Here is a 15,728-nt window from a genome sequence, read left to right on the forward strand (position 1 = left end):
AATTTAGATAACAACTAGATTCTTCAAATGACCAGAACAGATAACAGGGCTCAAGTACTTACTAGCTATATCAATGCCTATCAGAAATCCTCTATCTTGACCTATATGGTGAAACTATATTTAAATTCTTATTGTTTTGCTTAAGAGTGACATATTTGGAAGACGACAAATAGATTGTTTTATAAAACAACTTGGAATAAACGTTATTCAGAATCCTAGAAAAAGCTTCTTCTACCATGTACTCAAAAATGTTTCAAGAAAAGAAACTGTGTGAACATAACCACAGGTGTTTTATTTTTTAAGTCTTTTTCACACCAGCAGAAAACACCCAAGGTCTCCTTCCCAATCCTGTGTCCAGCCCATCCCTTACACACAAGCCTCTTTTAGTTTCCATAGTCTACCAAATTGCAATCACTGCAATTACTAAAAAATAAGAATTATGTTTTCCCTTTTATACTCAAGACATATGTAACTATTAATCATACCTTTGATTAGCATGAGGTAACTTATGTTGCTGTATTTTAGGACCACACAAAAAAACTTGGTATGTTAGCTAAAGACTGATGTTTCCTATCAGTAACTTTTATTAAGATTTTTGAAAAACTGACATTAGTTCAAGGACTCCCACTGTTACCTTCCTTGACCTTTAGGAGTTGAGGAATTAAACTGATCTGAAGATCATCACACTAAAGGGAGCTGTATGGGAAATGATGTATAGCAATGTCAAAGATAGAATAAGAAAATTCAGTTATTTAAAAATCTCAAAAAAGAAAATACAGTTAAAAAATCTAAGAGGTACTTGCTCTTTGGAAGAAAAGTTATGACAAACCTAGACAGCATATTAAAAAGCTTTGCCACCAAAGGTCCGTATAGTCAAAGCTATGGTTTTTCCAGGAGTCATGTATGGATATGAAAAAGTCAAAGTCAAAGTCGTTCAGTCGGGTCCAACTCTTTGAGACCCCATGGACTAAACAGTCCATGGAATTCTCCAGGCCAGAATACTGGAGTGGGTAGCCTTTCCCTTCTCCAGAGGTTCTTCCCAACTGAGGGATCGAACACATATCCTACATTGCAGGTAGATTCTATACCAGCTGAGCCACATGGGAAGTCCATGGATATGAGAGTTGGACTATAAAGAAGCTGAACGCCAAAGAATTGATGCTTTTGAACTGTGGTGTTGGAGAAGACTCTAGAGTCCCTTGGACTGCAAGGAGATCTGACCAATCATTCCTAAAAGAAATCAACCCTGAATATTCATTGGAAGGACTGATGTGGAGGCCGAAGATGCAATACTTTGGCCACCTGATGAGAAGAGCTGACTCATTAGAAAAGACCCAGATCCTGGGAAAGATAGAAGGCAAGAGGAAAAGGGGAGGACAGAGGATGAGATGGTTGGATGGCATCACCAACTCAATGAACATGAGTTTGAGCAAGCTCTGGGAGATGGTGTGGATTGCCATTCCCTTCTCCATGGAATCCTCCCAACTCAGAGATCAAACTGAAGTCTCTCACATTGCAGGTAGATTCTTTACCATCTGAGCCACACGGAAACCCCCAAATTTAAACTTACTTAAATTTAAATTTCATTAAACTTTCTTGTTATTCTCACATATTCTTATTTTAGAAAAAAATTTTTTAAAAGTCTGCGGGGGTAGGGGGAAGAAAGGAAAGAGGGAGGAAAAGAGGAAGAGAGAAGGGGAGGGAAGGAGGAGAAAGAGGGAGAAGCAAGCAAGAAAGAGATACATTCACAAACCTGCAAATGTTCTGATGTAATTTCTCCTGAAGTTCAATGAAGCTGTCATATCTATCTTTTGTAAACTTTATGTTTCGGAGAACCGCTGCAACAGCGTACGGGCGTATTTTAGCTGTCTGAAATTCATTTTATCAGTAGAGATGGTAAATATGAAGGCTTTTCTTTGTAATAACATCTTGTAATAGAAAGTCAGCTGTCACAAATTTTCATTCAATCAACAATAAAATACAGTGGTGACAGGAGAGGAAGTCACTGTCCTCATGGAATTTACATTTCAGCAAGATATCTGAAAATTTACTGAATTGTTGATTAAAAAAATTAACCTTTCAAGTAGTTTGCTCAAGTAGTTTGCTTTTGGTATTTCTACCAAAACAGCCTTCCCCCAAGAGATTTTTTTTCTAAATGTTATTAACACACCACAATTTAAATAATTACCTTAAAAGTATTTTAAGCAAACATTTGGATGTTATTTTCCAAAATAATTCATAGAAAACAGATGCTGTCTCCTTTCACTTTTTGGTAAAAACAAAATGACAGTTTTTCAGAGCTAGAGGCTAAATATACAATGATCAAAGAAAACTACATTTGGCAGAAGGGTCAGCTCTGTCCCACCTTAGAGAGATATACACACAAGGGATGTTTTTAAACGAAAAATGAGAATTGATCCTTATTACCTCTTCTGTGATGATCAACTTCTGGATTTCTCCTTTAGGCATTACCCGTTTATACATCGGAGTCTTTATCCTAAAATATTAAAATAAATGTGTTCATTACTAGTCAAAACATTTGAAACTAATTTCTTCTGTGTATAGAAAGTATACAAAATGCACAGAAGTAGGACAATGGGTTAAAGTTATAGCAAATCAAATTTGGGCTGAGTATTTAAAAATAAAATCCTAACAAATATTCTGACATTTCTAGTGTTTAAAAATGGGCTATGATGCTTTGTGGTAATGCATATTACCATCACTGGAGTCTCAGGAGACTAGAAAACCTTTAATTAAGCAAAGTGTATGGAGGCATTTAAACATCAGCTGAGGGGCTGGATTAAATAACCTTTAAGTTTTATTCCAACCATGAGAGTTTGAACTTCTCAGAAAAACAGAGCGTCTTACAAACACAGATGGTCTGGCCCCACCTGGACCTAATGAATCAGGCTATTCAAGAGAAAGGCCTGGTAAATGGTACATTCTGAAGACATAGTTCAGGTGATTGTTATATCAGGCGAGGGTGGGAACCATTGTTTTAACAGTGCTTTTCAAACCTCAAGGTGCCTACAATCAACTGGTGAATTTGTTAAAGCATATATTCTGATTCAAGAGGTCTTGGGTAGAAGCAGATTCTGCAGTTCTTACAGGCTCCCAGGTGTTACAGATGCTGGTCCCTGGTCCACACTTCGGGTAGCAAAGGTTTTAAGTCATTTTCCTAATTTTCTCTCATCATAAAAATCATATGAGGTGCCTGTTAAATTCCTATCAGGCAGGTTTGGGAAACACAATGTAAGGAGACTATCCCTGACCCTAAAAATATAAACATCTGGACTTCCCTGGTGGTATAGTGGATAAGAATCTGCCTGCCAATGCAGCGGGGACATGGGTTCGATCCCTGATCTGGGAAGATTCCACATGCCTTGGTGCAATTCAGCCCATGGGCCACAACTCCTGAGCCCACGTGCTGCAACTTCTGAAGCCCGTATGCCTGTGCTCTACAACGAGAGATGGCGGTGGTGGTTTAGTCGGTAAGTCCTGTCTGACTCTTGCGACCCAAGAACTGTAGCCCACCAGACTCCTCTGTCCATGGGATTTCCCAGATAAGAATATTGGAATGGGTTGCCATTTCCTTCTCCAGGATATCTTCCCAACCCAAAGATCAAACCCTCATCTCATGAAAAGCCACCACAATGAGAAGCCCACATACCACAACTAGAGAGTACTAGAGGAAAGCCTGTGAACAGCAACGAAGACCCAAAGCAACCAAAGAATAAAAAATAAAATAAACATCTGATCGTCACGCAGAGAAGCAACTGGGTCAACCCTCAAATTTTAACCATCTTATTAACCAAATGCCTTATTATCACCCTTTCACCAACACCTGTCTCTCATCTGACGGCCTCATAGTTTCAAAGTCTAGCCTATCAGCCTGATTGGAGAAGGAAATGGCAACCCACTCCAGTACTCTTGTCTGGAGAATCCCAGGGGTGGGGGAGCCTGGTGGGCTGCCATCTATGGGGTCACACAGAGTCGGACACGACTGAAGTGACTTAGCAGCAGCAGCAGCCTATCAGCCTGAGGCTCATATTCTTTTGCATCTGACAAGATAATGGGTAAGTAATGAAAAATTAATAATTTTTTTCCATGTCCATTATTTATTTATTTTATTTTAATTGGAGGCTAATTACTTTACAATATTGTGGAGGTTTCTGACATACATGAATCAGCCATGGGTGTACATGTGTTCCCCATCCTGACCCTCCCTCCCACCTCCCTCCCCATCCCATCCCTCAGGGTCATCCCACTGCACCAGCCCTGAGCACCCTGCCTCATACATCAAATCTCGACTGGCGATCTGTTTCACATATGATAGTATACATGTTTCAATGCTATTCTCTCAAATCATCCCGCCCTCACCTTTTCCCACAGAGTCCAACAGTCTGTTCTTTATAATTATTTTTGATAGCTTTACTGTTTCACCTTTTTTTCACTTTACATATTCATCATTTTCTATATGTATTACATGAAGAGTCGGAAGGGGACTTGAAAACATTCTTCATTATAAATTACAAGCCTGAAACTAAAGAAGTCGATTAACTTGCCCACAGCCGTCACGAGATCTTCCGTTTTCCAGTCAGGAAGCTCCATTTCTGAGCTTCCTCAGAATTCTTAAGAAAACAGCATATAAAGTTGCACCCTTCTGCTTTTCTCCCAACCTTTAACCAACCCCATAAACTATCTATTCCAACTGGATTACTGAAGGAACTCACATGAACCCACTAAAGAGTTGTTAAAGAAGCCATAAAATCATTAACCACTCCAGTTTTAAAACATGCTCCCCAAAAGAAAGACTATGACTCTTTTTTTCAACTTTCAAATGGCTACATCTACAGGCTCCAGTCAGCTCTCCATGCAGACCCAAAGCTGTGGATCTGTCCAACAAGCTTTTTTCCAGAAACTTAAACAGGGTTGTTGACAGTGACAGGCAAAGAAAAAAGAAATCCCACTTAGCCACGGGTTTAATGAATATACTCCCTTACCTTTCTTTGAAGACTTGAAGTCCTCGAACCAATCCTTCCAGACACAGCAGGTCATATCTATTGGCAGGGACGTCAATTTTGTAGAGAACAACATCAGAGGCCCCATGGGCCTTTTCATTACCTTGTTCCTTACTTATAATTTCCTTTTCAGATGTCTAAAACAAACCCAAAAATTAAAACAAAACTAAATAAATCTAAATTTTTTTTGAAAAAGTCATTATCAGTCCTATAAAGACGTAACTACACTGTTCATGTTCTTTCCAGAGCAGCAGAAAGCTGTCTAAAGCAAGGCGAGGGCTAAACTTTGCCTACTACTTGTTTTTGTAAATAAAGTTCTACTGAAACACTGTCAGGCCTATTCATTTACATTTCATCTGTTGTCATTTCCATACTGCAACAGCTGAGTTGTGACAGAGACTCTATGTAGCTTTCAAAAGGTTGCTATTTGGCAGAAAATGTTTGCCCATCCTTGATCTAAAAGAAAATGAAAATACCAAGGAGAACACAATAAGAACCAAGGAGCAGCAATAACGAAAGTGTCAATGAGACAAAGTTAAGGAAATTCACCAAATAAAAGCTATTTTGGAAATTCCCTGGCGGTCCAGAGGTTAGGTCGCCACACTTTCACTGCTGAGGGCCTGGGTTCAATCCCAGGTCAGGGAACTAAGACCCCACGAACCAAGAAACAAAAAAAGAGAGAGAGAGAAAGAAAAAAGAAAAAAAAAATGAAAAGATATGCAACTTTTTATAAGATAATGACTCTAAAAGCTAAATCCTATGGGCACCCAAGACTAGAAGCAACATGAAAATGAGAATAATACTATAAAAGCAAACAAAAACATTTTAAGGGATCATCAGAAGCTGTGGTGTAAATCAGAAGGAATTATAAGTGTATAGTCCATGGGGTCGCAAAGAGCTGGACACGACTGAGTGACTTTCACTCACTCACTCACTCACAGGTACAATGGGAAGAGGTCTAAGGACAGTAAAGGGTACAAAGCAGCAAGAGCAAAAACAAACGAGGGAGAAAGGGGAAGAAATACCACTAGAATAAATTCAGTGCAGAAGTAAAAAGCTTAGAATATCTCAATCACCACACTGTAGAGATTTTCTTAAAAACAATCATTGCCAAGAAGTTAAATTCTGTTCTCTACATTTACCATGGCAGGAAAATACCTATATACTTATTTCCAATCAAATTCCTTAGAAGTCATACTCCAACTGTTAATGTTACCCACTAGTTATCCCCACTTAACTGGAACTCCTGCTATTTCTATCACAAATCATCTGCTAAAATAACTGATGCACTCCTATCAAAATATATGATGTATTTTGTTTTACATGGGGCTCTCCCACTGCCACAAGATAAGCAGTTCAGATTACTTCCCAAAGAAGTATAATCTACACTTGTATAGCATGCTGAAGAATTCACTTTCCTCAATGAGCACTATGCACCTGAGTTACACCTGAGGAATCACAGAGTCCACAGGAGGCTGGAACTGCCCAGGGCTCATAGTGCTTTTTGACTGTGGGCTCCAAGGAACACCTTCACTGGCCATCTCAAACTCAGTAGGCATACTGTGAAAATTAGGGAAAATTTAAAAATAAAAAAAGAATGTTGATGTATGGCAGAAATCAACACAATATTGTAAAACAATTATCCTTGCTTATTTAACTTATATGCAGACTACATCATGAGAAACGCTGGGCTGGAAGAAGCACAAGCTGGAATCAAGATTGCAGGGAGAAATACCAATAACCTCAGATATGCAGATGACACCACCCTTATGGCAGAAAGTGAAGAGGAACTAAAGAGCCTTTTGATGAAAGTGAAAGAGGAGAGTGAAAAGGTTGGCTTACAGCTCAACATTCAGAAAACAAAGATCATGGCATCCAGTCCCATCACTTCATGGGAAATAGATGGAGAAACTGTGGCTGACTTTATTTTTCTGGGCTCCAAAATCACTGCAGATGGTGATGGCAGCCATGAAATTAAAAGACGCTTCCTCCTTGGAAGGAAAGTTATGACCAACCTAGACAGCATATTGAAAGGCAGAGACATTACTTTGCCAACAAAGGTCCGTCTAGTCAAGGCTATGGTTTTTCCAGTAGCCATGAATGGAAGTGAGAGTTGGACTACAAAGAAAGTTGAGAACAGAAGAATTGATGCTTTTGAACTGTGGTGTTGGAGAAGACTCATGAGAGTCCCTTGGACTGCAAGGAGATCCAATCACTCCATCCTAAGGGAGACCAGTCCTGGGTGTTCATTGGAAAGACTGATGTTGAAGCTGAAACTCCAATACTTTGGCCACCTGATATGAAGGGCTGACTCATTTGAAAAGACCCTGATGCTGGGAAAGATTGAGGGCAGGAGGAGAAGGGGATGACAGAGGATGAGATGGTTGGATAGCATCACCGATTCAATGGACATGAGTTTGGGTAAACTCCGGGAGTTGGTGATGGACAGGGAGGCCTGGCATGCTGCAGTTCATGGGGTTGCAAAGAGTCAGATACGACTGAGCAACTGAACTAAACTGAAAAAATAAGTTTGTTTTTTTTTTTTTAAAGAAACAAAAAAATAAAAAAAAAGAGGATAAAGAGCAAGGGGAAGAGAAGGGGTCAGGAGAGGAAGAGGAGAAAAGAAATGGGGAAGGGACGGGGGAGGATATGAGAAGAGGCAGGAAAAATTAGAATTTAAACTGAGTTCCATCAAAGGGGTCAACAAAATTGCTAATGTTTTAGTGAAGAAAGATGAGTCACTTCATAGGGGTGCTGGATTTCAGGCAGGACCCCATATAAAGGAGGGGAGAAAATGTAACTAGAGATCCTTTACAAAAAAGACATGGCTGCCTAAGCCTTCTCCCATTTTCAGTATCTCAGTTCATACAAAGATCACAGGTGATGACTGTGATCAATGCAGTTTATCAGTGCTAACAAAAATGTTATGGAAATCAACAACCACAGAAACTTCAGAGCCAGAGGGATCTATGATAAGCGAAAGTTAAAGTGTTAGTCCCTCAGACGTGTCCACCTCTTTGCGACCCCATGGACTGTAGCCTGCCAGGCTCCTCTGTCCATGGGATTCTCCAGGCAAGAATACTGGAATGGGCTGCCATTTCTTCTCCAGGTCAGAGGATCATCCTGACCCAGGGATCGAACCTGGGTCTCCTGCATTGCAGGCAGACTCTTTACTGTCCGAGCCACCAGGGAAGCCCAGCGGGATCTACAGGGATCCCTGAAAGGATCATACATGTAAACTCCTTATTTACAGATGAAAAATAGGCCCAGAAAGGCAATGTAATGTCCCTGGTTCCACAGCTAGTAAATGTGGTAGCTCAAACTATTACTTCATTTTTTCTGACCTTCAGTCCAATGCTTAGATATTACAAAACCTCAAACATAATTTTGAATTCTAATAAAATTAACATATACTATAGAAATCTCAGCTGACTTCTCGAGCATATAGATGCTCATTAACATTAAAAAAATTCTTTTTTGTAACATTAGTAAAGCAGCAGCAGGAAAACTAAGACAAGACAACACAGGTTTTTGTCAGTCTGAAGGCTTTTTTAACCTTATAGTGTTTTATACACTGAACAGATTAAGAAGGCTTGGGGGAAAAAATAACACTAATTACCAAGAAATATTATCTTTTTATTTACAAGCACAGTGCTTCTAATACATAATCAATATTAGTTATCTATTTGGTAAATAAAGCTATTTTTTAAACATTTTAATCAGTGTACAATTCAAAGACCAGGAAAATGTTTCAAAATCATTTTTACAAGCAATTCTTCAAAAGGCAGGAGATCATTTTACAAGATCAATGTGTAGAGTAATAAATGAAGAATGAATTAACACCAGAACAGGCATGGGAGGAAGGTGGGATGGGGCTCAGAGGAAATGGAGGAGGAGGGGCCAGAGGCCAAGGAGACAGCAAGTCGGCTGAAGCTCAGTTTCCATTGCTCCCAGACCCCTTCCTGATGCCTCGACAGGACTGCGTCCGAGTAAAGGCATGAACCCCTGTGGAGATTTTACATAAAGCAACAACTTGGAATCAGAGCTTAGTCTCATAACACAGAGAACACAGAAACCACCAGGGCCCACAAATGTTTCCTCTTAGTCTAACCATAAGGCATCAAAGATAAAATGTAATGAACTTAGATACAGAATATTAAAGAAGTATCTAATACATACAATTTCATCAAGTTCCAGTCCAAATTCAAAGCACAGTTCATCAAATTCTTCGTCAGCTAGGGGGAAAAAAAGAGATTACAAATTTTAATCTGTTCAGTACAAATGCAAATAGCACATAAAAACTGCATCTTTTTAACTGTCTTACACCGAACATACTAGATTATCAGGCATCAGATATCACCATTTAAAAACAAAAAAAGCTTGATCAAAAACAATTTTTAAAGAAAGAAAAACAAAACTATTAAATAAAGGGCTGATTCATCTAACTAATATCAGCTATAGAATCAGATTACCTGATTGTAAGCATGGGCAGCTTACACTTGCTGCTAAGTTGCTTCAGTCATGTCTGACTCTGTGCGACCCCATAGACGGCAGCCCACCAGGCTCCCCCGTCCCTGGGATTCTCCAGGCGAGAACACTGGAGTGGGTTGCCATTTCCTTCTCCAATGCAGTAAAGTGAAAAGTGAAAGTGAAGTTGCTCAGTCATGTCCGACTCCTAGCGACCCCATGGACTGCAGCCCACCAGGCTCCTTCCACGGGATTGTCCAGCCAAGAGTACTGGAGTGGGGTGACCAGAACGTCATATTTAACAGTAAAATGCTAGAAGCTTTTACTCTGAAATTATTTTGAAGACATCTATGCCATCCTTCTTACACTTACTTGGAAGAAAAACAATTGTGGGTCCAAATCACAGATCCAACACAATAGAATCACGTCATATAACTGCTATCATTTCAAATTCTCTGAGGTGGCCTGACAGCTGGCTTTGGAGCCAGCTCAATCTGAGTTCAATTTCTGACTGTTCCACTAGTCCTGAGAGCTTGGCACCTTATGGAAACTTTCTGATTCCTATGCCTCATAAAGTAGTATTTTACAGCCATGCACGCAACTGTTGGAAAGATTTAAATGCATTCATGCAGATAATGGGCTTCACCTAGTATCCTGAAACACAGTAGGTCTGCAATCATTAATAGTTCTCTTCCTTACTTTTAAATCACATCTTACTTCGCTTTGCTACCTGATACACAGCATTGTCAGGGTTTTCATGTTACGAAGAATGGAACACAAACCATCATTACCAGTATATTCTAGTGTTAAGCTGGTCTTAAGATTTCTGATCCTGACATTGAAGTTCAATTCAAGTTAACATTTACTGAGCATCTTCTATGAGTTGGCACTATATTAGGTGCCAGGGCTACAAAGATAAATAAAACACAATTCCTGCCATAACTACTTCCTACTCCAGCAAACAAACCAGATATGTAAATGCAGGTATGTTAAGTGCAAGGTACAGAGCTGGCACAAAGGAAGTCATCAACTGAGGGTCAGTAAAAACTTCACAGAAAGGAGTCCATTAGGCAGGGACCGTGGGGAGTGAGACAACAGCATGAGAAATCTGGCACGTTCCCTATGAATGCTGCATGAGGCTCATGTCAGGAAGAGATACAATGGAAGAAGTAGAGAGAAGTCAGCTCCTGATGCCAAGGGATTTGCCCCCCGTCCTGCCTGAGGCGACGGGGAGTTACACTGCAGGACTTTCAGCTGGGCAACAGCATGGTCAGATCTGCACTTTAGAGCAGTGGTATCCAACCTTTTTGGCTCCAGGGACCGGTTTAGTGGAAGACAATTTTTCCACAGACCTGGGGGATGATTCAAGCACATTACGTCTATCATGTACTTTATTTCTCTTTTTATTACATCAGCGCCACCTCAGAAAATCAGGCATTAGATCCCAGAGGCTGGGGACCCCTGCTTTAAAGAATGGTGGCAGGGGACTTCCCTGGCATCCCCAGTGGTTAAGAATGTGATCCCAATGCAGGGGACCAGGTTCAATCCCTGGTCAGGGAACTAAGATCCCTCGTGCTGCATGGTGCAGCCAAAACAACAACAAAAAAGAATGGTGGCAGGGTGGCAGACGAACTGGAGCAGAGAATCTACTGCAAACAAGTGAGACAGTGAGGAATTCATTAAAGCAGCAGCAGTGAGTGAGGGAGAAGGAAGAATGTGAGAAATGCGGAAGGTAGAATCTGTAAGGCGCAAAGGCTGACTGGGAGGCGGGAAGAGTGAGTGAGCAGGAGGTGCCTAGGATGGCTCCCAGGTCCCTGGTGGGGTGAACGTGTAGGTGGCGAGTGTCATTAACTAGGGCAGGAGGTGACAAAGGCCCCCATCGAGCCCTCCTCCTGGTGCTCGCACCCTGTTAACTGAGGTCTCAGACGACCACATGGACGAACCCAAAGCACACTGTCCAGCCCAGCCCAGCTCTGAGATGACTGCACACCCAGCTGACAGCTTGCCTGCAACCTGGTAGGAGACCCACGGCCAGCTCTCCCAGCTCCGCAGCTCCTCCCTCGATTCCTCTCTCAGAAACTGCGAAATAATAAAGCCTTGTCATTTTAGCCTCCTAAATACTGGTGTAATCAGTGATGTAGCAGTAAATAACTAACATAGACTTCGGTCCCTGGAAGTGGAGTGCTGCCGTAACAAAACAAAACGCAAGAAAGGCTCTGGAGTCAGGAGGTGGGCTTTGACAGCGTAAACAAAACCTCAAGTGCCTGACAAAGCTGTTATTTGAAGCCTCAGTCTCCGACAAGGAGGCAGGTAAGGACATGGAGGAAAGTGAGGAAGTGTTACTGGAAACTGACAGACCCAGTATCCTTTTCATGTAGAGGCAAAGCTTAGCAACACTATTGCTGACAGTTACCAGGACTGAAGAAAATGTACCCACTCAACAGGGTGATATTAACTAAGCTTTCCATCCAGTGCTGACACAGTGGTTTATAATGTGAGAGAAGAGATGAAGACTAGCAAACAAAAAGGAGCTTGGACTTGATGGTTTTCAAAATTTTCAGTCTCCTCAGATACAACAAATGCTAAGATTAAAAAATGACTTCTGAGCAAAGAGCAAATCCAGAGCATCGCCAGGGAGACATGGTCTAAAGATGAAATCAAGGGTGTGACTGTAAACTCTTGAGACTCAGCAAAATCAAAAACACTGTTCACTCAGACAAAAGGCACTATGGATCAAGAAATGAAGGATGTGCCTCACAAATTTATTCAGTCTCCCAACTGAGTTTAAATAAGAGCACTGTGTCAGCAGAGGCCCAAGGTACAGAACAGCTTATTTCAGAGATCCGTGAGTGCTGTGGCTTTTGACCAAGGAAGTGGAAACCAACAAAACTGACTGAAGATCCAGAGTTTTTTTTTTTTTTCTTTTTAAAGAAATACATATGCACAAACATTGCAAGCTGGAGCTAAAAGGGACAGAGACGGGAAGAAATGAATACCCAAAAGCTGTTAGTGGGAAGAAGACTGAGAAAACCAATCAGCTGTAAAGAGTGCTTTCTTTTCACCAAAAAAATAAAGTAAAGAGCATCATCCGGAGGGTAGAACCAAGAGACTAGAGGGTGGAGCAGAACCAAGGACAAAGATCCCAGGCCTGAAGTTCTAATCAAGAATTTCCAACATTTACCAGCCCAATTTCAGAACTACCATGGACCAGTAAGTCCTTTGTGTCTCCAATCTTATCTTTTGAAGAACAATGTCCTAGGCCTGTCTTACCACTGTATGTTAGGTGCAGGTGGAGCAGATAACCTGTCTCTTTAGTCTCTCGGGTCAAGAGTAATTATACTCGAGGAGCTGTACTTAGGGAACTACACTGAAGAGCCTCGTCCGCAACTGGACCTGATTTAGATGAAGAGACTGGGTTGTGAGCTGCTGCTGTAATGCGATGACACTTCTTGGGGCTTTGGGAGGGAGTATACGTTGCATGTGGGAGGAACATGAATCATTGGGGGCCACAGGACAGACGGTACTAGTCAGGTCCCAAGCTGGCCTCCAAGAACACTTGCCTCTGGTCTTCTGGTACCAACATCCTTTGCAGTCTCCAGCTGCACAGTGCCAGAATTGGTCTCTGTGACCCAGAGAATATGGCCAGGGATGGTATATCACCTCTGATACGTTAGGAAAAACTGTGGCTTCTATCGTGACCTCTCTCTTGACTATCTGCTCTCCTGGACCTCTCACTCTGGGACAAACGAGTCACCATGTTGCAAGCAGTCCTATGGAGAGGTCAAGGTGGGAAGCACTGAAACCTCTGACCAAAACTCAGCAAGGAACTACTGTCTGCCAACAAGCACTTGAGTGAACTTGGAATTAAGACTCTCCAGCCCATTAGACCTTGAGATGAGTATAGACCTGACACCTTTACTACAACCACGTGAAAGTCAGAACCACTCAGCTAAGTCACTCCCCAATCCTTGAGCCTCAGAAACATACACCAAATGACCATTGTTTTAAGGTGCTAAGTGTGAGGATTATCTATAGATAACTAAATGGTTACTGACAAAATTGTTTGGACTCATTAAAATATACTGAATCCTGTATTGGGTCCTAATTATCATACAATTTGTTTTATTCCTTTCAGCTCTATTTCACCACTTAAATGCAAGGAAGAACCAACAATAAATCATGTTTAATGATTCCCTCTAACAAAATGACCCCCCTAAGTAACTACATCTTTGGGGTTTATATGATATACAGAAGTGGCCCTGGCAGCATTGCAAGCAATTACACCAAGGCAGGACAGGCCCAGAATTGAAGAACAGTGAAAACAAATCAGTTAACAAGAAAACGAGTGGCAAGAAGAAAACATCTTAACAGAAAGGCGATAAAAAAAGATGGACTAAGGAGAGAAAACTGCCCCAGAAGAGCAAAATGAATAAAATAAAAGCAGCTTGAGGGATTCCCTGATGGCTTAGTGGTACAGAATCTGACCTTAATTTAATTAACATTTAAAAGATTAAGAACACGTGAAATATAAAATAATAATGAGTATTATTCCTGAACTGTCTGAAGTACACCAAGATCAATCTTCCTGAGTGAAACTTTAATGAGCCAGCAGTCAACAGATATTTATGAATAATCAAGTTTACCTGATATCTCTCAATATGAAGAAAAGGGAGAGGATAGCTAGAGAATAAAACATCAGATGATGGTGCTGCTGCTGCTAAGTCACTTCAGTCGTGTCCAACTCTGCGTGACCCCATAGACGGCAGCCCACCAGGCTGGGATTCTCGTCCCTGGGATTCTCCAGGCAAGAACACTGGAGTGGGTTGCCATTTCCTTCTCCAATGCATGAAAGGGAAAAGTGAAAGTGAAGTCGCTCAGTCGTGTCCGACTCTTAGCGACCCCATGGACTGCAGCCCACAAGGCTCCTCCGTCCATGGAATTTTCCAGGCAAGAGTACTGGAGTGGGGTGCCATTGCCTTCTCTGAGACCACATGCTACCACCTAATTAACGTTTTTCCAGACACAGTATCTTTTTTGTTTCCCTGCTAGCATTTAACATTATCCAAACCAGCATCAGTTACTAAGCTGGTTTTATTATCTGCCCCTTTCATCAGAAATGTGAACGTGGTGGACTTTAGGCGCCCTGTGCACCGCTGTATTCCCCAAACGCCAAGAACAATACATGGCACATAACCGGCGTTAGGTAAACGTGAATAAAATAAAACTAGGAAGGAAAGCAGGCTGTGCCTCCTGCTCCTGCTCACAAATGGGAGTTCCCAGAGCGCTCTTCTTGCACTCCACTGGCTACACTTGGAATGCCATCCGGAGCTTCATTCCTGTTCTACCCCCTGGCATCAGGTACGCCGGAGGCGCTCCGTAAGACACCCGTGAATGAATGACACTGCGAGCCCAGCACGTGCGGGTGCTGCCCTGACACCCGCGGCAAACTGTTCCCAGAGGCTACATCCGCGGTTGGCCTACCCTAGCTGGACCCCGAACGCGAGGCCAAAACCTGCGCGCAGCATAAACGTGGCCACAACGCCTTTTTGCAAGAGGGTCCCAGCCTCCGAGGAGAGGCGCAGAGCACAGGCTACGGGACGCGCACTCACTGTAGGTCCGGCCCAGGGCTCGGAAGAGCAGATCTCGCTTCACGCTGACAGTCGGCATGGTGAGTCCTGCCCACTGCGCCTGCGCGGAGCGCGGGCCCAGGCTCGGCGACCGGCCTGTGTGTAGGACCCGAACCTTCCGTGCGGGCTGTCTTAAATATTGCCCGTCTAATTCTCACAGTTCCTCCTCTCGATTTTCATTTGAAAGCAGGTGAGTCGCCACCATGAAGCTCATTAAATCTAATTCGTTGGGAGAATAAACTGGAGGCCGAAAAAGGTGACATACTTGGATAGAATGGGCGAGGGTTTGATAGGCAGTAAGATGAACAGCCCGCGAAGGTCCTCACGCCTTCAACACTACGGAAGGAGGACGGCCAGCTAGGTGGGCGGGGCGAAGGCGGGGCGAGTGCGTGGAGGAGGCGGGACCTAGAGAAGGCGGGACCTAGAGAAGGCGGGACCTAGAGATAGAGACGTCTCTTGGGAGGGAGTGAGACTGTGAGAAGGCGAGGTCTTAGGCAGCTCCAGGTGGCGCTAGGGATAAAGAGCCCTCCTGCCAGTGCAAGAGAGCTAAGAGACTTGGATTTCATCCCTGGGTGGGGAAGATCCTCTGGACGAGGGCGCGGAAACCCTCTCC

The 15,728-nt window shown here is 42.5% G+C and overlaps 1 protein-coding gene across 3 annotated transcripts in view; it reads right to left on the bottom strand.

Annotated features, from left to right (window-relative positions):
- Window positions 1-15,200, bottom strand: part of FARSB (phenylalanyl-tRNA synthetase subunit beta) — a 73,827-nt gene extending 58,627 nt beyond the window's left edge. For 2 of the 3 annotated variants that reach the window (XM_027514595.1, XM_027514588.1), the window contains exons 1-5: window positions 15,098-15,200; window positions 9,201-9,256; window positions 5,004-5,158; window positions 2,428-2,497; window positions 1,754-1,869 (exon numbers count right to left, since the gene is read on the bottom strand). In XM_027514595.1, coding sequence (XP_027370396.1) covers window positions 1,754-1,869; window positions 2,428-2,497; window positions 5,004-5,158; window positions 9,201-9,256; window positions 15,098-15,155 — 455 coding nt within the window. In that variant the 5' untranslated portion in view covers window positions 15,156-15,200. The remainder of the gene's footprint in view (window positions 1-1,753; window positions 1,870-2,427; window positions 2,498-5,003; window positions 5,159-9,200; window positions 9,257-15,097) is intronic. The other variant, XM_027514597.1, reaches the window with a different exon arrangement.
- Window positions 15,201-15,728: the final 528 nt, after the last annotated feature.

The sequence above is a fragment of the Bos indicus x Bos taurus genome, chromosome 2 (genome assembly GCF_003369695.1).
Source record: "Bos indicus x Bos taurus breed Angus x Brahman F1 hybrid chromosome 2, Bos_hybrid_MaternalHap_v2.0, whole genome shotgun sequence".
NCBI classification, from domain to species: domain Eukaryota; kingdom Metazoa; phylum Chordata; class Mammalia; order Artiodactyla; family Bovidae; genus Bos; species Bos indicus x Bos taurus.